This window comes from Polypterus senegalus, chromosome 3, assembly GCF_016835505.1.
Source record: "Polypterus senegalus isolate Bchr_013 chromosome 3, ASM1683550v1, whole genome shotgun sequence".
Classification (NCBI taxonomy): Eukaryota; Metazoa; Chordata; class Cladistia; order Polypteriformes; family Polypteridae; genus Polypterus; species Polypterus senegalus.
In genome coordinates, this window is record NC_053156.1 from 58,090,420 (window position 1) to 58,112,429 (window position 22,010).

The 22,010-nt window shown below is 38.0% G+C and overlaps 1 protein-coding gene across 1 annotated transcript in view; it reads left to right on the forward strand.

The window, feature by feature from the left end:
• smarcc2 (SWI/SNF related, matrix associated, actin dependent regulator of chromatin, subfamily c, member 2) overlaps positions 1-22,010 on the forward strand; it is a 93,941-nt gene that overhangs the window by 34,117 nt on the left and 37,814 nt on the right. Inside the window, exons 9-15 of the mRNA XM_039749653.1 lie at positions 10,962-11,203; positions 12,478-12,602; positions 12,795-12,854; positions 12,940-12,977; positions 13,055-13,185; positions 13,356-13,427; positions 13,669-13,782. Of these exons, the coding sequence (XP_039605587.1) occupies positions 10,962-11,203; positions 12,478-12,602; positions 12,795-12,854; positions 12,940-12,977; positions 13,055-13,185; positions 13,356-13,427; positions 13,669-13,782 (782 nt within the window). The remainder of the gene's footprint in view (positions 1-10,961; positions 11,204-12,477; positions 12,603-12,794; positions 12,855-12,939; positions 12,978-13,054; positions 13,186-13,355; positions 13,428-13,668; positions 13,783-22,010) is intronic.

A 22,010-nucleotide genomic window follows, 5' to 3' on the forward strand; every position in this document is an offset into this window, starting at 1 on the left:
AACCGTGCATGACTTTTTAAAAAAAAAAAAAAAAACATGGTATAAATAAGTCCTGTGAATACATTTTTAGTTGCTTCTTCTCAGGTGACAAATCACCAGGCAGGCTTATTGCACTGTTACATTTAAATGTTGGAACCATCTCTACATCCAATGTAATTGCACACAACTATGTATCAATGTAACTTAATCAATCTTTTCCATTCTAAACTTTAGAATGCAAAACCTGAAGCCCTTTGAACCTCTTTTCAGTAAGATTATTATTAACTAGTCATCCTAAACTTCTACCTTGGTTGCTTTTTTTGACGCAGGTGAAACATGGCATATTCACTTTATACTGAAATTGTGTCTTACACAATGAATACTGAAACACATCATTTAATTGTGAGCTTTTGTTAAACTAACTTTAAACAGACAGGGCTATGTTTAAAAATGTCATAATTTACCATGTAATGGCAATCAATTCACAGCTTGAGAATCAAGAAAGCTAGAACTTTAAGCACAATTTACTGTTGTTGTTTTCTTTTTTTAGAGATCCTTCTCAGCACACTAAGATGTGTCAATACTTGTACTCCTATTTTCACTGTCCTATGACCTTGTCCCATACTTGACACATCTATTGTCTCTACTGTTAACATAGGAGTCTTTTCAACAACATCTTTAGCTTAAAATAAATAGGTTTATAAGGTCATTATTACCAGATACATGCATATGATTTAAAAACACTTAGCTTATGCTCATTATATTTTGCATTTAGATCAAATGAAATAAACAGACCTACAAATTCCCAACAATCACACTTATTTAATTTAATGAACCGTACACATTTCAGTATGCAGTATTTCACCAATTTGCATGCATATCATCATTTATTGTACTATGCAAGATATGTCTTGCTTTATAAATTGTACACATTTTAAAGACCAAATTACATGCTAAATAGCAACATACATTAGTAAGACTGATCATTGGATTTTTTAAGTGTATGGTACATATATTAGTATAACAACAAAAATTTTGTGATGGAATATATTTCATATATTTAAGTATTTTTGGGAGGATTTTTAATTAATGGATCATGTTAGTATTGAAGTTAATGCCTGTCACTTTCAAGGGCAAACTCAGGATGAGTTCACATAAATAAGTGTATTAACAGCTAATGTATAGTAACCTTTGCAAGACACTATTCTGATGTAATAGCTTTCCCATAAGAGCGGATTACATTTCCATTGCTAAGGAAAGCAAAACGATGTGGCTGGTAAAAAGTATGAATACTTAAGAGGCAGTATTGGCCAAATATGACTCCCTACAAGTAGTGGCAATGCATGTATGGTACATAATGAAGCAGAAATGTAATAATACCTGAAAAAACCCTGTATCATGGCCTAGTTTACAGCCTCTAAAGAAGATTTACAAAATGTAGACTTCTGTTTGATTTTGCTAAAAAGAATCGAACATCAGCCTGAGCTTTGACAATGACATCTTTTGAGCAGAGTGATAGGGTAGATAGATGTTTGCTTCTAAAGTGACTTAGCTTGACAAATGAGAGCTACATGGTACAGTACATGACTATTTTTTAATTAAAGTGGGACCAGATGTTTGTAAAGAAATATTCAAAAGTTGTGTATGTGCTAAATTATTACTACAAAGCACTACAAAGAATAGTGGTGAGTGTATATACAGTGTATGTGTGTGTGTATATATATATATATATATATATATATATATACATATATACACACTAATAAAAGGCAAAGCCCTCACTCACTGACTCATCACTAATTCTCCAACTTCCCGTGTGGGTGGAAGGCTGAAATTTGGCAGGCTCATTCCTTACAGCTTCCTTACAAAAGTTGGGCAGGTTTCATTTCGAAATTCTACGCGTAATGGTCATAACTGGAAGCTGTTTTTCTCCATTTACTGTAATGGAGATGAGCTTGAACGCCGTGGGGGCGGAGTTTCGTGTGACATCATCACGCCTCCCACGTAATCACGCAGTACATAGAAAACCAGGAAGACCTCCAAAAAGCACTGAAGAAAACATGCATTATATAATTAAGAAGGCAGCGAAACAATAAGAAGCAAGCGAGTGACATATAGAACCATATTCATGAGTTCTGCTACTTCGGAAAAAAGCACGATGTAAACCTACACTTTAAATTAAGGTCATAGACAGGCTGGCATTTGTAATTTAGTGCCTGCCCATAAAAGGCCGTCCGTCAGCGGCAATCCAATAGCAAACTCCCACTAAATATTCACGGGTGAACGACTGTGCTCATGCAGAGGAAGATGAGATGGTCAGGATGGTGTTTGGCACAAACTCAGCGAAACTGCGAGAGAAAGTTTTAAGTGCCAGGACTAAGGTAACATTAAATACAGCCATGGACATAGCATGAGATGGCACCAGCACAGCTGGGAACCTTCGATGCATGTACACCGAGCGGCTCACGTGAACTGACGCAGTGCACAGATAAAAAGCAACAGTTCCAAAGTGCACTGAACAAAAAACGAATTACACAATTGAAAAGGCAGCAAAAAATATGAAGCGTCTGATACATACAAGCATATTCATAAATCCAGCTACTGCGGAAACAAAGCACACGGTGGAAAAGTCAATGTCCCGCTAAAGGAAGACAGTGTAAAAAAAAAAACCCGTGCATGCAGTGTGTCAGGTCTCAGATACAGAAGAAGACGACCTGTTTATTGATGCAGTAAGAAACGAATCGATGAATGAAACCTGTCATCTTTACAACGATTGACAAACACGGAATGTAACTTGAACACAACACATCCTACAAATACGAACCTGATTGAAAGAAATAATGATAATCAAATCCTTGATGACAGCAACACTCAGTAACACTCACAAAACAAATACTGTATATTGACAGTCATGTTACGTTATTTTTAAAATGTTCCCTTTTCTTTTTCATAGCTTTTTTAACACACTACTTTTCCGCTGCGATACGCGGGTATATATATATATATATCCCGATCTACATACTCGAATAATGGATACTTTATTCGCCATCAATGATTGTTTTGGTAAAGCCATACTCAGTGTATTCATTAGATGAACGGTAAAAAAGTAAGAGCGAGGGGAGGATGACTTATTGAGGCATGCAGGCTGTAGTGCTTGCGTCAACTCTATCTGAATTGCGATCACATTTGAAAAAATATATCTTTTCAAGTTCTATTTAGTCCATATGTGTCAAACTCAAGGGCCGCGGGCCACATCCGGCCCGGCATGTAATTATATCCGGCCCGCAAGATCATTTTATATACTGTATTATTGTTATTAATGGCCCGGGTATATGAAGCGCTGGTAACACAATAAACTACAGATCCCATAATGCAGCGCTTCAGCTGCCTTGGCCAAACACTTACCGCGTTAATCAAGTCTAGCTTATGATGTTGCAAGTTATTGCGAAGCTAGCTCACACAATGCTGAAGAGAAAAGTTGATTCTGAAAATAGAGCCTTTAAAAACCGATGGGAGGCTGAGTATATGTTTACTGAACCCGTGTGTCTCATTTGTGGAGCTAATGTGGCTGTAATTACAGAATTTAATCTAAGACGGCACTATGAGACAAAACATCAGGGTAACCTGAAAGACCTGAATGCAATGCAGAAGATACAGAAAGCAGCATAATTAAATAAGAATCTGACACTTCAGTGGACGTTTTTACCCGTGCACAATCACAAAGTGATTTCAAGTGAAGCTGCTTTTATGGGAGACACAAATGCAACTTGCCCCACTTTCCCTGTTGCCAAGTAATGTTGAACCAAGTCGTCACTACGGTGTTCCCAAAATACGCACTTTGCTGATAAACTGAGCGCACTGAGTTTGCACGGCGCTTTGGTGACTTTGAAGAACAAAAAGAATTTTGAGTTGTTTCGAACCCATTTGCTGTCGATGTGGAAACTGCACCTGTGCAGATTCAGATGGAGGTGATTGAGCTGCAGTGTAATGGCACACTGAAGGCAAAGTACGATACTGCACGGCCCACACAGTTTATTCACTCCATTCCCGCACAAATGCTCCAGCTCCGTCTACATGCTGCTCGAACCTTGTGCATGTTTGGTAGCACATATCTGTGTGAGAAGCTCTTCTCAGTGATAAAGACTAACAAAACAGCACACAGGAGTCGCCTCACTGATGAGCACCTGCAATCCATCCTGAGAATCTCCACAACACAGAACCTCACACCAAACAGAAACGAACTTGTTGCCAAAAAGATGCCAGGCGTCCAGCTCTAAAATGACATATGAGCAAAGACAACTGAATGATTTGATTTGTTATTGCTGAAAGGAACACATTTTATTTATATTTCTAGGTTTTGTTATGCAGCATGTTCATATTTGAATTTGTATAATTTTGACAGGATATATTTTTATGGAGAGCAAAATCTTTTGGGATATTTAAAATCTAAGTTTATTTTTTATATAAAATTACATAAGAGTAAAGAAATTTGAATGTTTGTTCTTTTAATGTTTACTTTATTTCTAACTTGTATAATTTAGACAGGATATGTTTTTATGGAGAGCAAAATATAAGTTATTTAAGGTTTGAGTTGATTTATTCAGGAATAATATTCCTGTCTGTTTTTACCATTCCTACCAAAGATATTTCTGTCGACTAAATAAAAATTCCTTCTATTTAAAATTTAAATAGAACTTGAGCAAATACGATAGTTCATAATATCCACGCAGACTTGCACGTAAGAGCGGGAGTTATCCATTTTAACAAGCAGCGTATTGCACTGATACGAAATAGCTGTGTGTGTATATATGTATGTATATATATGTTTATATATGTGTGTGTGTATGTGTATATATATATATATATATGTATTTGTGTGTATATATATATGTGTGTGTATGTGTGTATGTATGTGTATATATGTAGATATATATGTATGTATATATGTATAGATATGTATATATATATATATGTTTGTGTGTGTGTGTAAATATATATATATATATATATATATATATATATATATATATATAGTAAAAGCTATATAGCGCCCGACCCGCACAGACCACGAGAGGCAACGTGTACAAAACACACAGGCTTTTATTTTTCTTCAGCTTTGTGACACGTCTTCCCCGTGCCACACAGCCCAAACACAGTCCAAAGCACCAAACAGAATACACACCACAATTCTCCTTCACCTTTTCTTCCACCACTCCTCTGCAAGCTTAGTCCTCCTCCTCCCAACCCTGGCTGTCCGAGTGGTGGTGGCTGGGGCCTTTTATAGCCCACCCGGAAGCATTCCAGGTGATTAACCACCTGGTCCTAATTGAACTTCCGGGTGGGGCTGAAAGCTCGTCCAGCCGGGCTGTGGGAAGCAGGCAGCTCCCCTAGCGGCCATGCCGGGCCCCAACCAAGCTGTGGAGGACTCCATCTCCCATGGAGCCCTGCGGGCGGTTGGGGAATCACCGTCGGCCAGGGAGGCTGCCACCAAGCGTCCCGGGGAGGTATTGGACTGCCCATGGCGACTCCCCCGGAACAGAAGCAGCAGGGACGTCCCTGCCGGGCATGTGACCCGGCTGCCCATCACACTTCCCCACCCTCAGATGAGGCTTGTGGGGCTCATCGGCCTGCCCCGAGGGCGGTCCTCTCCAGGACAGGAGTCGGCATCCTTGGCTTCATGGTTGCGCCTGTAAAAACATAATGAACAGGTCTGGGGTGCTGCCCCGACGTCCCTGCCACTCGGATGTCCTCCTTGGACAACCCCTCCAGACATGACCAGCGTGACCACAGGAATAACACAACCGACCCCCTCCAGCTCGACCCTTGCGGGAATGGAAGCAGGCAGGAAACTCCTGCCCCTTCGACCACTCCGGGGAGGGCTTGTAAGGTGTTCGCCCCTCCGCAGTGTAGCCCTCCTGTACTGTCACACTGTCGGGCTTACGCTGCACCTTGTCAGGAATCCCCGACCTCTTTGTCCGGGTCCTCCTCTTCCTCTGGGGTGCAGTGACGGTCTGGGTCCCCTTATGGGAAGAAGGGAGACCCTGTGCCGCCTGCACCCCTTTAGACGACATGAGACTGGTGCAGGCAGAGGGGACGGGGTTGTTTGGCAGCCGACATCCACCAGCTGCCTTTCCACACGTTCCTCTGCCACCGCATCGGTCCACACGGCGGCGTCTTGTGTAGTGGGCGGGGCGACCTGGCAAGCAGCACTGATCATATCCGCAGCCGTTGCGCTCCGCCCCCTTTCCTCTACGGCCCAGGCTTCACCTACCTGAACCGCTGTGTCCTGCAGGCAGGAGGCTGACGCCCCCCGTGTCTCCAGCCATTTAACAACGGCCGCCATCGGGGCGCCGATCTTCCAGTCCAAGTCCTCCTTCGTCTCCTGCAGGACCTGAAAAACCTTAACTAAGGACTGCAGAGGAAGGAGAACATGTTTCAACTCCTCTACAGCCCAAGAAAAGTTAATGCATTCGGTCGGTGCTGGACTTGAAGTCCCCCTGTTTCCTCCCACCGACCGCGAGCCAACAAGACCCTGCGGACCCTCCGCAGGTCCGTTTGGGAGTCCGAGAGGCTCAGGGAGAAGGTCCGTCACCCCCGCCTGCGAACTGTCCTCGGCGGGTGGCTGACACACTCCCCTTTACCTGTTTCGGAGAGGAGCTCCTGCTCCTCTAGCTGAGTCACCGCATCGGGAAACTCCTCCGGGTTCTCCTCCTCCGGCTGACTGGCTGTGCTGCGCTGGCTGGCTTGCTTGCAGCTGCGAGCGCGTTCTCTCAGCGCTGTGCTGCGCGTGTCTGCCGGCAAGTCGTGCATGCGCGTGCCTCGCGCTTCGGCCTCGGTGGCGCGCTCTCGTCGGGAGGCGTGCCCTGCTGCAGTCAAAGGCGCTCTCAGCGCTGTACTCACAATAGAGCACGCTCTCTGCCTCAGGAGCGCGCTCGGCCCTGCGGTGCTGTGTGCGCTCCTGCGCTGAGCTACACGTGCCCCCAGGTGTTGTGCCGGGCTGTTACACACAATTTTTATGCAGGGCCCGGTCCAAATGGACGGACCAGAATCCTGCCGGCTACGCCAGATGTAAAAGGCGCTATATAGCGCCCAACCCGGCACAGACCACGCAGAGGCAACGTGTACAAAACACACAGGCTTTTATTTTTCTTCAGCTGTGTGACACGTCTTCCCCGTGCCACACAGCCCAAACACAGTCCAAAGCACCAAACAGAATACACACCACAATTCTCCTTCACCTTTTCTTCCACCACTCCTCTGCAAGCTTAGTCCTCCTCCTCCCAACCCTGGCTCTCCGAGTGGTGGTGGCTGGGGCCTTTATAGCCCACCGGAAGCATTCCAGGTGATTAACCACCTGGTCCTAATTGAACTTCCGGGTGGGGCTGAAAGCTCATCCAGCCGGGCTGTGGGAAGCAGGCAGCTCCCCCTAGCTGCCATGCCGGGCCCCAACCAAGCTGTGGAGGACTCCATCTCCCATGGAGCCCTGCGGCGGTTGGGGAATCACCGTCGGCCAGGAGGCTGCCACCAAGCGCCCCGGGAGGTATTGGACTGCCCATGGCGACTCCCCCGGAACAGAAGCAGCAGGGACGTCCCTGCCGGGCATGTGACCCGGTTGCCCATCACAATATATATATGACAGCAACACTCCTCACTCACAACAATGACTAAACAATTACATTGACAATCATGTTACGTTATTTTCAAAATGTTTCCTTTTCTTTTCATTGCTTCTTTAACACACTACTCTCCTGCACGGTATTAAGCACGGTATTTTATATAGTATATATATATATATATATAGATATAGATAGATATATAGATATATATAGATAGATATATAGATATATATATATATATATATAGATAGATAGATAGATATATATATATAGATATGTATGTATATATATATATGAGATATATATATGTGTGTATATCTATAGTAATAAAAGGCTAAGCCCTCACTGACTCACTCACTCACTCATCACTAATTCTCCAACTTCCCGTGTAGGTAGAAGGCTGAAATTTGGCAGGCTTATTCCTTACAGCTTACTTACAAAAGTTAAGCAGGTTTCATTTCGAAATTCTACGCATAACGGTCATAACAGTCGACAACGTACGCCATGTTGAACTTTCTTATTTATGGCCCCATCTTCACGAAATTTGGTAGGCGGCTTCCCTGCGCTAACCGGAACCAATGTACGTACTTATTTCAGTGGTATGACGCCACTGTCGGCCGCCATATTGAACTTTTCAACGGTCTTTGTTACTTATGGGTTCATCTTAAAGAAATTTGGTATGCGGGTTCCAACGCTAACTAACGTTCATAGCCTGCAGCTCGGTCACTGTGTGAGGCGGCGTTGGGTCCCCCATCCCAACGCCTCCCACGTTGTTGGCTGCCTGCCTATATAAAGCTGTCCGTCACTCCAGTCTCTACATTCCCTTCCTTGCTTCACCATGGAACTCACATCTCCCTGCTGATAACTACACCCTTTTTATTTAATCCACGGCTTCTCTGCTGTTTTATTGTTCATTTATTTTGATTATAGTTATTATGTAGGTATTTTAGACTTACTTTACATTGTTCAGGTACACATTTCCTTTATCGTTCCAACCGTACCCCCATTAATATGTCTATCGAGATGATCATCATCGATCAAAGAGCTGTCACTTACCGAGTGGTTTCCATGCCCGGAGATGGCACCTACCTTTTCCATTCTCTTTGTTACATATTGCACAGCCATATCAGGCTCACTCTTGATATCCGGAGGAACATTGTGTCTTTTGTATTGAATGACTGGGACAGGTTCAAGGTGTGGTCTGATGACGGTACAGGAGATAATTATACTACACAGGAGCACTATAACAGTGAAATGCTTAAGCCCTTCACCTATGGATCTGCATGTGAGTTGATGGCTGCTGCTGAATTGTTCGGTTGTCGCTTTCAAGTGTACCGAAATGGCCAAATATTTTACACCTTTAGACAACCGCCAAACCTCTTAAACATCTTAGATTCACAGGTGACGATTTGAGTAGTGAACACTTTGATGTTTATGAATGTTTATATATATATATGTGTGTGTGTGTGTGTGTGTGTGTGTGTGTGTGTGTGTGTATATATATATATATGCCAGCAACACTCATGACAATGACAAAACAATTACATTGTCAGTCATGTTACGTTAATATTAAAATGTTTCCTTTGCTTTTTCATTACTTCTTTAACTCACTACTTCTTCGCTGCAAAGCGTGGGTATTTTGCTAGAATATATATATATATATATATATATATATATATATATATATAAACATACATCTCTCTTCAGTTTAGGACATATGCTGCCTTAGAAAGGCTAACAGTATAATTGACGATCTTGGCCATCTTTCACCATCCTTTGTTCTGACTAAAGATGCATTAACATTAGCACTTACACTAAAAGATTCAAGAGACATTTTTATTCACAAAATATGATCTTCTTTATTTACAGTAGCATTTAATGACAGATGTTGTCAAATAATGTCTATGTATGCATCCATTGTCTATTGTTGATACCGTACTACTGCCACTAGTCTGTGAAAGACATGCAAACAGGAATTTCTTTGTACGATGAACAAAAGACAATAAATAAAAATTGGAAGCCAGCATACAAATTGGTTGACTAACGGAGTCGGTAACATACAGATCCCTGGTGAGTTTCCCCTCTATTGGATAAAATCCATATGTATATGTCATATCAAAAAAGCTGTACAATAGTTATTATCAAGTAATTGGGCAGGCAGTCCTCAAAATAAAGTTCTTAACTCAAATATACATTGGAAATCAATATACTTTCAACCTTATTTTAGTTTGCGACCCTAAATATTAAAGTGTGCTTCTAGATATTTAATTTTTATAGGGTGCACAAAGAACATTTTAGTCATGTATTTTCTGATTTTTATTGTGAACACTTATCAAAAAATTTCATTTCAGTTTATTCTTATATAGCAACGAAAGTGTGGTTAAACAAAAAGTAATGTTCAATAAACACAAAACCAGCGCATAAAAAGTTATGGGACAGATGCATATTTCTAAACAAGACTAATGCACCTAACTATTAAGAAAATTATGGTACACACATGACATTCGTTATGGTTTTTAAGAGGAAAAAAAGTAATGCCAATATTTGTAAGCCTTTGACATATGGTTGTCTAGTCACTTTCTGAATATTTAACAGTATCCTACAGTGTAAATTTCAATGATTTTATGCACAGCAGGTAACTTTGGGTGTGTCAGATGAAGACAGATCATTTCATGAGGTCTCATTTCAAGGTCAGGTGGGTTAACCTGATGAAAACAGGCTAATTATTACTTCACAATTCTGAGAAGAGAGAAAATACCAAAGATTAATCATAACATCAGCTAGCTATTAAAAAAATCATATGATCATTCTAACCAAAAGCTGTAAAAAAAAAAAAAAAAATCATGTTCCATTAAAATAGTTGATCTTCCTCCTTGATTTGCATGCTGAGGCCCAAGATGAGTCTATAATTATGGCAGTACTTCAATCCAGAGTTTCAATGCACTATAGCTAATGGCTCAGCATTATACATCTTTTAAATTACTCTTAAGTATATGCTCTGGAGTATAGACAATAATAAGTTCTTTATGACGGAAGGAAAAAACATAATGTTCTAAAATCAGAATGAGCTAATTCCTTGTCTTGGGGGGCCCAAAGCCTATCCCATGAGTACTGGCCACAATTCTGGAAATAGCCCTGGACAGGGCACAAGTCCATTGCAGTGCCGACACATGAAAATAACCTGCACTTGCATGGGGCCAATGTCTATTTACCAGTGAATGTAATGTGTGCATTTTTAATGATTTAGAAGTAAAACTGGAGTTCCCAGAGGAAAGCCAATGCAAGTAAAGGTAAAGAGTGTGCAAACTTGTAATATCTTCATTGATATCCACATTGTCACTAGTTTCTGTATACCCAACATTTCAGGTACACGGCAAGTGGATTCTTGATCTTGATACTTTTAATGAGTGGATGACAGAAGAAGACTACGAGGTCAGTGACGGTCCTCGTCGCAAACGGATATCTGCCAAGACTCTCACTGATGAGGTTAGCAGTCCTGACTCAGACAGAAGGGACAAGAAAGGGACAAATTCAAAGAAGCGAAAACGTTCTCCATCACCGTCTCCCACTCCCACTCCTGAAGCTAAGAAAAAGAATGCCAAGAAAGGGTTAGTAGTAGTGACATGAGTTTTAAATGCTGCTAGAGGTGCTAATTATTATTGTGCTGTAAGGTATCTACAGAAAACAGAAAGAGATGTTTTTCCATCTGTCGAAAGTCTGAATTTGCAAGTTTCTGATTGTGCCTTCGTAAGATTGTTTTTATTTAATCTCAGATGTTGGTTTACTTTTAAGTAAAACAGTGCTTTCTTAACCTCTGTTCATTTCAGTTTAGAATTTAAGTAATCGATTCTCCTGGCAACTTTGACCCTTTACCATGTTAATAATAAGGGAAACTCACCTCTGTTGTTGTGGATTGTACAGTATATCTTGCTTTAAATGTAGCATATAATATAATTTTCACTTATCTAGAATAAAAAATCATCATTTCTTGTTTCCTCTATACACTATTAAGCTGTTATTTTTCAGTATCTCTTACATAACGTTTGACATATAATGTAACTAATGATACAGCATCCTTTTATAAAATATTTCTGGCTTCTTCTATATTCCATCTAGCTTATTTTCTATACTGAAAAAAACTGAATATTCGGGTAATGAATATTATTGATCAAATGGCCTAAATTCCTTAGAATTACTGTCTCAAGAAATCGGCAGTTAGAAACAACTATCCATTTTTTCACTATTCTGTTTTCTTACTGGCTGGATTACTTATAAAAAAGTAAATGTTTCAGCATTGGAGAGTCCTTATAAACCAAGTCTCCATTGACTCCCATCTAAATAAACATCAGCTATTTATCTTTACAGTATACACCTGAGCAATAAAATTTGTCCAGATTCCTTTCAAAAATCGTATCTTTTGCAAGATATTCCTGAGATACAGAAAAACTTCTGCTCTTTTCTTCTGCCATTATATTTAAAAAATGAAAAAGAATTGCATTCTTACCAGAAAGAGACATTATTAAACCAATATGTTGCCTGTTAATCTGTTTATGAATATTTGTATAAGTACTGTATATATATATATACAGTATATGCATATAGATAACAGTGTGTATGTGATACCATATATCTAAAGAAGTGTTTCCCTGACTTATTAAATTTTATTATAAGGCAGTAGCACTGAAACAAGACTTTTGTTTTTTTTGTTTTTTTTTTAACAATTTGTCATTCAATACAGTTTATACTTCTTGGGCATTGCAGATTTAATATATCTTTTTAGTTCTTTGGAAAGACAACCTAATATCTAAATGAGAGCAATCAAGAAATAATCATTCTGATTTGCACAGATAAGACTTTAATGATAATTTTTTCTTATCATTAGCCCATCAGCTCCCTATACCAAGTCAAAACGTGGCCATCGAGAGGAGGAGCAAGAGGATCTAACAAAGGACATGGATGAGCCTTCCCCAGTTCCTAATGTGGAAGAAGTAACATTGCCCAAAACAGGTGCATAAAGTTGACTAACAATGCATAACTCAGTCACTTAGAGAATTCCACCAGGAAACCTTTGCACAGAATACCTTTGAGCCTTTTCTCGCTACAGAATGCTTATTAAGTTAGTGTATTTATTATTTAGAAATGCTGCTTAAGAGCACTGTACATTTTTTATAATTGTCGTTGCGATGTTACTCTTCACAGTTAATACCAAAAAGGACTCTGAATGTGCACCGGTGAAGGGAGGCACTATGACTGATTTAGGTAATTAAGTAACTCTTTATTTGTCAGTTACTACAAAAAAAAATCACACAACTGTTGTGCATTCATTTGTTTCTGCTACTTGTAGATGAACAGGAGGATGATACAATGGAAGCTGCTGGAAAGGTGAGAGATATTAAACATCTATTTTTTTTTAAATCGGTATTGAGCACGTCTGTAATAGTTCATGTCTCTGATCCCAGGATGAGGAGGAAAGTTCATCTGGAAACAAAGGAGAGCAAACAAAGAACCCAGATCTACATGAGGATAATGTAACTGAGCAAACTCATCACATAATCATTCCCAGTTATGCTGCCTGGTTTGACTATAACAGGTAGATCAAACCTTCTTGAAATTATTCATACCAAATTCTAGGCAGTTTATCCACACTCCCAATGCACTGTTGTTCATAGGTTTCCTGAACCTTTATCATGGCTATTGTCATTTATATATATATATATATATATATATATATATATGTAAAATTTTTTGTTCCCTCTCAAGTGTCCATGCAATTGAGCGCCGTGCCCTACCAGAGTTCTTCAATGGAAAGAACAAGTCCAAGACACCTGAAATGTGAGTTAAGGCATGTGTGAGAATGAAAAAGTATTTTGCTAGAATATAAAAAAAAGTAAATACAGTATTACCTCTGTTAACGAAGTAGATGTATGACTATGTAGTGCAGCTTTACCTAGTATAGAACCTAGTAGAGAAACATCCATTTTTGCTCCACTTTTCATCCTAATGATGGAAATTTATAAATTTCATAAAAATGTATGTCCTGATAGGTAGCTGTTTTTTGGCATTCTCATTTCAGTTACCTGGCCTATCGGAACTTCATGATTGATACATATCGGTTAAACCCCCAGGAGTACCTGACTTCAACAGCTTGTCGACGAAATCTAGCAGGAGACGTTTGTGCCATCATGAGGTGAGAATATTGCTTTGAGCAATCAGGATAATGGTGTCTATTTACAATCACACACCTGATGACAAAAACTGTTTTGCTAATTACAACATTCTGACCACTAGGACTTTTTCCTGTAATAAGAAATAAGTAATTTACAAAACTGTGCTTAGAATGTGTTAAAACTAAAAGAATTTGTTAAAACTCAATAGAAAATCTCAGTGTGCCCTTTGACAAAGAACGTTCAGCATCTAAATAATTGGTTAATCCTGTTATATAGTAAGTATTTATGGAAAGTTTCACAGAAAATGCAAAACTAAAGTGAATTCACGTATGTTGAGGTTTCACTCTTAATTATAGGTTATGTTATGATTATTTTTTTTTTAAATGACACAGCTTGGTAAATGGATTACTTTTCTACCCAGTAGTATTAGGACCTTTAAGTGTAGACTGGAATACATATAATCCAGTTGATAAAGAAATGAGTGTAAAATGAATCCAATTAAAGTGGCCACTGGTATAATAAAGTTTTGGTGTTATTTTTACAACTGCTTAACATTAGTGTTTTGTTCCTTTGTATTTTGGTAGATTTGATTTTGGTCCTTGTTGTATTTTAAAGTTAGATTTGTCATGAGGATTCCTTATAGTATTTCATTTGATATTTACATTTTTTGTGCAAATCTGTTCAGATTGAAAAAGACTGAGATCATTCTATCTTTCATCCTGAATTTCCTAATAATTGATTCCCTCTAGAAAAACAAGTTACTCATTTTTGTGTTTTCTCTGAAGGCATTATTGTGTTTTTGTTTTGTATGTGGAATGAACTTCCCACAATATTAAAGGTGTTTCGTTATAAATGAATTATATGTTGTAAGCTAGAGCATGCTAGATTTCTAGACTGCTTATTAGATGTAATCTATTACCCAACTTCATAATTAAATTTTTACTAAATTTTCTGTAACATGTAACTTTGGCAAGTTGTGATTTCATTATAACTTCATAGTCTTTAGAATTAGTTTATAGGGATTTAGACTCCAGTCCCTCCAGCTGTTTAACAGAAGTACTAAAAATTGCACTACTTTTATCTACAGTGCCTTTTAAAAGTATTCATCTCTCTCATTGTCTGTCCTGTTTTGTCTCTGTTAATAACAGAGTAGAAGATTACAAACATTTCCGTTAAAAATATTCTGCTATAAGCATCTTCTTATGGTGTATAGTTCACCCCCACTTGTTTGAACTTTTGACTAAATTAAAACATCATGTGATGCACACATGTTCTGTGACCCCTATTAATGTTGATTGATGATAAGATATAAGATGCACCAATGTATATGGAACACCAGTTGTATGGTAGTGTGACATTGAAAGGCATAGGAAGCAGTGACAATAGGGAAGGGTTAAATTGCAAGGCAGAAAACGATGTGTGTATTAAGAAAACTTAGAATGTTCAAGTGATGCCATCACAATATGCATATAATATTTATTTTTCTTTCAACTGCTATTTTAATAATATCACATTGAATTATAGTATCTAATATAAATTATGTTGCCTGTAAATGTTGCTCAGCTCCTCTGACTTTTGTGTGTGTGCAGTTCTCTGAACCTTCTGTATCTTATGACTCTGACATCTTTGTGACTTTCTCAGTACCTGAAGCTTCAGGAATTAAGGAGGTTGGGAGCATGCACTGATAGCACGTTGCCACACCCGCCACATGACGATTGACCTGGATTGTGATATATATTTATCTCGGTCCTTGCTTTTACATTATGCTAATTCTTTCTTTATAATGCCAAATAGAAAAGAATCCTGTAAGATAAGTAGTGACTTTTCAGTGTTTCTGTTTGTGTAATGTGTCTGATCAGTCCTTTATTTCAATGTTTCCTTTTCTATTCTACATTTTCATCAGTAAATCTTGTGTTTCCGTATTTGTTGTATTTAAGCACTGTACTTTCCAATTTTATGTGATGTATGTAAATGGATTTCCTTGCCTTCAGAAAAACCTTACAACATTTTTGCCACTCAGTTTTCTGAAGGCTCTAGCTTGTTATTTGCATTGCTTTTGATCTCTTGTTTATTTACACATTAGCTATTTCATATCATATTGATAGAACACTAATAATTTTACGTATGGGGAAAAAGCTGGTAAAATGTTTGTTGGCCGCCAGTATTATGGTGTCTGAAGAAACAGAATTTTTATCATAAATTATATACTTTTTCTCTATTTTATACCACATATTATACTCGTTGAAGATTATGAAAAAGTCTTAAGAAATCTTTTAGTAGGCAAAATGGTATTTGATCGTCATTTCATCAATAGTTATTGATGATAATAAAGTTACTGTATCTTATTTAAAACTAGCAAAATACCGGCGCTTCGCAGCGGCGAAGTACTGCGTTAAAATTTTTATTAAGAAGAAAATTAAACCTTTTTAAACTGAGGGAAAATATACCAATAATTATTTGTTAAGGATCTCTTTGTACACCACATTGTCAGTTCGGCCCTCCTGTTGTAATATGACCAAGCTGTGCGCTTCGCTCACTATTGAGCATGCCATGTACAGTTCGCCATGTGAAAAGTAATCTTGTCTCAAATCTCACAGCTTGGATTGCTGCTGTCATAATCGGTTTGAGTTTCGTGGTTTGTTTCAATTACGACAGTATTTGCAGGACTTGTGTTGAAGTGATATTCGGCATCTGTCAAGCGTTGTAAGCATACAACCGGTTTCATCGATAACTTCGCATCCAGCTTTTGAGAGTTTAAACATTCATAAACATCAAAGTGTCCACTACTGAAATTGTCACCTGTGAATCTAAGATGTTTAAGAGGCATTGGTGGTTGTCAAAAAGTGTAAAATATTTGGCAATTTCGGTACACTTGAAAGCGACAACCGAACAATTCAGTAGCAGCCATCAACTCACATGCAGAACCATAGGTAAAGGGCTGAAGCATTTCACTGTTACAGCGCTCCTGTGCAGTATAATTATCTCCTGTACCATCATCAGTCCACACATTGAACCTGTCCCAGTCATTTGATACATAAGACACAAAGTTCCTCCGGATATCAAGAGTGAGCCTGATATGGCTGTGCAACATGTAACAAAGAGAATGGAAAAGGCAGGTGCCATCTCCAGGCATGGAAACCACTCGGTAAGTGACAGTTCTTTGATCGATGATGATCACCTCGATAGACATATTAATGGGGGTATGGTTAGAACGATAAAGGAAATGTGTACCTGAACAATGTAAGTAAGTCTAAAACACCAACACAATAACTAATCATAATAAACGAATAACAAAACAGCGGAGAAGCCGTGGATTAAATTAAAAGGCTGTAGTTATCAGCAGGGAGACGTGAATCCTGTGGCGAAGCAAGGAAGGGAATATAGAGACCGGAGCGACGGACGGCCTTATATAGGCAGGCAACCAACAACGTGGGAGGCGTTGGGATGGGGACCCCGCCTCACACGTGACCGAGCTGCAGGCTATGGACATATATATGTACGTAAGTAGGATTCACTTAGCGTTGGGAACCCGCGTACCAAATTTCTTGAAGATGGGCCCATAAGTAACAAAGACCATTGGAAAGTTCAATATGGCGGCCGACAATGGCGTCATACCACCGAAATAAGTACATACATTTGTTTTGGTTAGTGCAGGGAAGCTGCCTACCAAATTTCGTGAAGTTGGGGCAATAAATAAGAAAGTTCAACATGGCGAACGTTGTCGACCGTTATGACCGTTATGCGTAGAATTTCGAAATGAAACCTGCTTAACTTTTGTAAGTAAGCTGTAAGGAATGAGCCTGCCAAATTTCAGCCTTCTACCTACATGGGAAGTTGGAGAATTAATGACGTTGGAAAGTTCAATATGGCGGCCAACAGTGGCGTCATACCACCGAAATAAGTATGTACATCGGTTTCGGTTAGCGCAGTGAATCCGCCTACCAAATTTCGTGAAGATGGGGCCATAAATAAGAAAGTTCAACATGGCAAACGTTGTCGAGCGTTATGACCGTTACGCATAGAATTTCGAAATTAAACCTGCTTAACTTTTGTAAGTAAGCTGTAAGGAATGAGCCTGCCAAATTTCAGCCTTCTACCTACACGGGAAGTTGGAGAATTAGTGATGAGTCAGTCAGTCATTGGGGGCTTTGCCTTTTATTAGTATACAAGAATCAAAATAAAAAATCTAATTTTGCAATCTAATCTAAATCTAATTTTGCAATCATTTATAATATTTGAATCAAGTAAATAATAGATATTATTATTGTGTAGAAAAAATTGGTACACTCATACCTTTATCAAACTAGGGGGCTATGTTCCGTGCTTGCTTCGTTCACTAACCTCAGGGCTTGCACTACACACTAGCCTCTTTGTGGTTCTGCCACTCGCGTATGGGAATGCAGATGTACAATTTAAACAGATTTTTATTTTAGTGGGAATTTTTACATATGCATAATAGAACTAACAATTTTACATTACAGTGAGTAATTAACCATATTAAAAAATAGTAAAATGTAATAATATGAAAGTAAATTATGTTTCATGTTGCGTTAGAGTTATTTGTTGCGTAATATGATTTTGTTCAGTTTGGCTTTGAAATTAACGAGCAAATACTTTTTAAACTTACACTTTTACTGTAGAACTTCAGAAAAAACGATTTTTTTAATTAAATTTTCATCAATTTTCATCAATATCGAATTTTGATTTTGTATTTGGATTTTCATTGTGACAACGCCACGTATAACTACCCGTGACTGATTTTTGTTTCTTTCTCTCTATTAAATAAAACTACTTTTTCAAATGTTTACCTCTGAGATTTGTTAATTGTCTTTGCAAAAGCTATTCTAACGGGAAACTGTTAACGTTTTAATACGAATGGCATACCAAGATCCCCTTTGTTGTCTAATGTTATCCTCGGAAGATTTACTACATTACCTTTCTTGGATACATCCTGTAGATATTCTTCGGGATATTGTAAGTTGATGTTTTCATGTTCCGCACGATCACCACCAACTGTTTCAGCATAGTCTGTTGATACACATTTAACCAATTTGCCGTGTAACTGATCAACATCTTTGGCATTAATTCGTTTGACTTCATCATTTCTCGGTAGAGTTTTTCAGAACAGAATTACAGGGTCTTCAATGTGTTAGCCTACATTGTCCTTGGCACTTTTCAAGAACATGTGGTGATTTATTATAAATGTATCTTGCGCATATATCCATAGTAAGTACATTTTGACATGTCTGTGTAACTATTTAATAAAATAATTTGTGTTTAAAGGGACTGCCATCAGAACCAGTAGTTTATATGTAATTTTTGTGAAATGTGAATATTAGCACTGGTAGAGCTCTCTGACATAAAAGAATTGATCATTGCAAAGTGATGAATAAGTGCATTCTGTTGTTCTATTTGTAAATATCTGTCCCAGTTTTTCTAGAAGAGATACTGGCTTCCATTATCACCCGCACAGAGAGAAACATAGCTACTGGTAATAAAAAAAAAAAGGTTTAACGACTGGGTGTATTGTGTTTAATCAGTTACGATATATGTTGCTTGAGTTTCTACTGCTGTAAATTCCCTTAGCCTAACTGTGGGCAACAGGAAGAATTAGTGTATGCTTTTGTGGGTTCACCTTGATTATGTCAGTTTATGTGCATGAAGTGTCCAAAATTCCCCTTCACATACTAATCTCCAAAGCCTGGCCCTCTCTTCTAGCCTGCAATTAAGAAAAATATTCTTCTTTCTTACTGGACAGAAATGTGTCTATTCAATTAATGACAAAATAAGCTACTAGATAAAGACAAGGGGTAAAGTATTTATAGGTTTCACATTTCAAAGAAGTCCCAGTTAGATGATGATCTGAGAAATCTTAAAATATCACATAGTTGACTGACTAACACAAAACTAAGTACAGAGATTCAGAAGATTCTATTATTTTTGAATTCACAAAGTGTATTCTGTTTAGTTAATAATACATTGACAAATAGTCTGTAAACAGTAATCCATATGTGTGAAATACTGTATGTTTAGAGCATAATTTCTTTTCACCAAGTCTTTACCAAAATGACATAAGCACATGTATTTGCAGTTTTACAAAAGTCAGTATCTGCAAAAAACAAGTTCTGCTTATGCAAAAAGTTTCATTCAATATGAGATCTCACAGTGTCTATTATGATTTTAACCATTTAGCACATATGTGGCCTAATTTCTGCTTGTTCCGTACTGTGTACTTTTAATTAACAATGCTTCACATCCTGACACACTAACACTGAATACTGCCAGCAAATGAATTATTCAGCAGCAGAGTGTCAAGAAACACTACTGAGGCTCCATTATACCACCAGCAATACATCTGCATAATGCCTCATTGTGAATGTATCTGTAACTGCCAAGTCAGAATTTTTCTTTCTTTTTAAATTTTCTTCCTTTTTTATCTTTCTGCCATGTGTTCAGACCGTTCTCTGTGTGTGTGTGTGTGTATTCATTTATTTATTTAAAGAGCTTCTGTAAAAAGCCAAATTTCCCCCAGAAATAAAGTTCTGTATATCTATCTATTTAATATTTATGAAACATTCTTCAAAATAAACCAGCCTATTAGGATCCTTATTTTAGGAAATGGTGAATAAAATATCTTCTGCAGTTCATTAGTAGTCATAGTTGTATATACTACTTTTAATAGTATGGCAGTGTTGTGAAGTGGTTAAGGCTTTGGATTTAAAAACTATGGTTGTGGCTTGAAGACTGGCTACTGACACTGTGTGACCTGAGCAAGTCACTTGACCTGCCAGTGCTACAACTGGAAAACCAAAATAAATGTAACCAATTGTATCATAAATGTTGTAAGCCAGCTTGGATAAAGATGTCTGCCAAATAAGTAAATGTATATTTTGAACTTAATTTCTTTCAGAGGTGTTCTTACATGAAAAAGTTACATGTCATGGCATCCTGATCCTCATTTGAATATAAAAATTACAGAGAATCTTCTGTCTTAGAAATTGTTTTCATTTTAAGTTTATAGAATACATAAATCCTTTGATAAACATAATTCTTTTATCTGAAATTTAAGTATGGGAAATTAAAAGTGTAAAATGTCAGTTATGCTTTAAAGTTGCCCCTTCTAATAGAACACCATTAAACATCTGCATTTCATTTCTTCATGTTAGCGACTATTAGTTGCATTGGCACTTTGTGATTTTACAAAAAAATGTGAGGTGTAAATATAATATCACAGTGAGATAACGTAATATTTTTTCTAATTGCAGCTTTATATGAGTACAACTACATATTTGTTCTGTTTTCCAGCTGTTAGTTATTTAATGCAGATTATCATTGGCATTGCTGGAATCTGTTTATGGTCTCACTAATTCATAAATTAAAAACATTTCATATCTTTTCAGAACATGTCCCAGAATTTTCTTTGTTAAAATACTGGTGGCAGCCATTGTAGCTGTCAATGTAAAAATCACTTAATATTATCATATAGTTCTAAAGCAGAAAGAAAGAGATAGGGGTCATCCTGCCTTGCTAACCCGGCTTCACCTTCACCCAATTTCAGCTTGCCTCCCCATTGCCTGCCTACCACCGTGCTTCCTACTCTTGCCATCCTCTTTTCATTCACCATTCCTGCTTCTTCACATCCACCTTGATCTGCAGCTGTCATCAAGGACATCAAAGAAGCATCAGGGTAATTTTGTTTTTATAAGTAATTTATTATTATGACATTTTTCAAATTGGCCAGTTCTGTTTTTTTTTTCTTTTTGTTATATGCTAGAATTACTCAAGATAGTAGTACACCCAGAAGTTACATTTTTTGTTGTTTTTTCCTACATTAATATTCCAAAAATGTGTGTGAGGTGGAACCATGATTTTAAGAGGTAGGTGATGGAAACCATGATTCTTTTCCAATATATTTACTCTGTTCATGACTTAATTAGAAAGAAATTGTTCACTTTTTTTAACAAACGCAGTAGAGTGCCAAAATCTAAAGTATTATACAGTTGTGAAGTTTCCAATAATATTATCCTTTTGAAATGTAACTACTTTTTTTACACTGCACTGTTGCAAATGCCAAAGAAAGGGCAAATTGTGTTGTTTAATTCAGCTGCATTAATGCTATACTGTAGTTCCTAAGCTGCCTCAGGTTTCCATGTGCAAATGAAAAATTTCACCCATGTATGGATATCAACAATATGAAATTTATTTTTCACTGAAAAATTCTTTTCATTACATTTGTTGTGGTCAAATT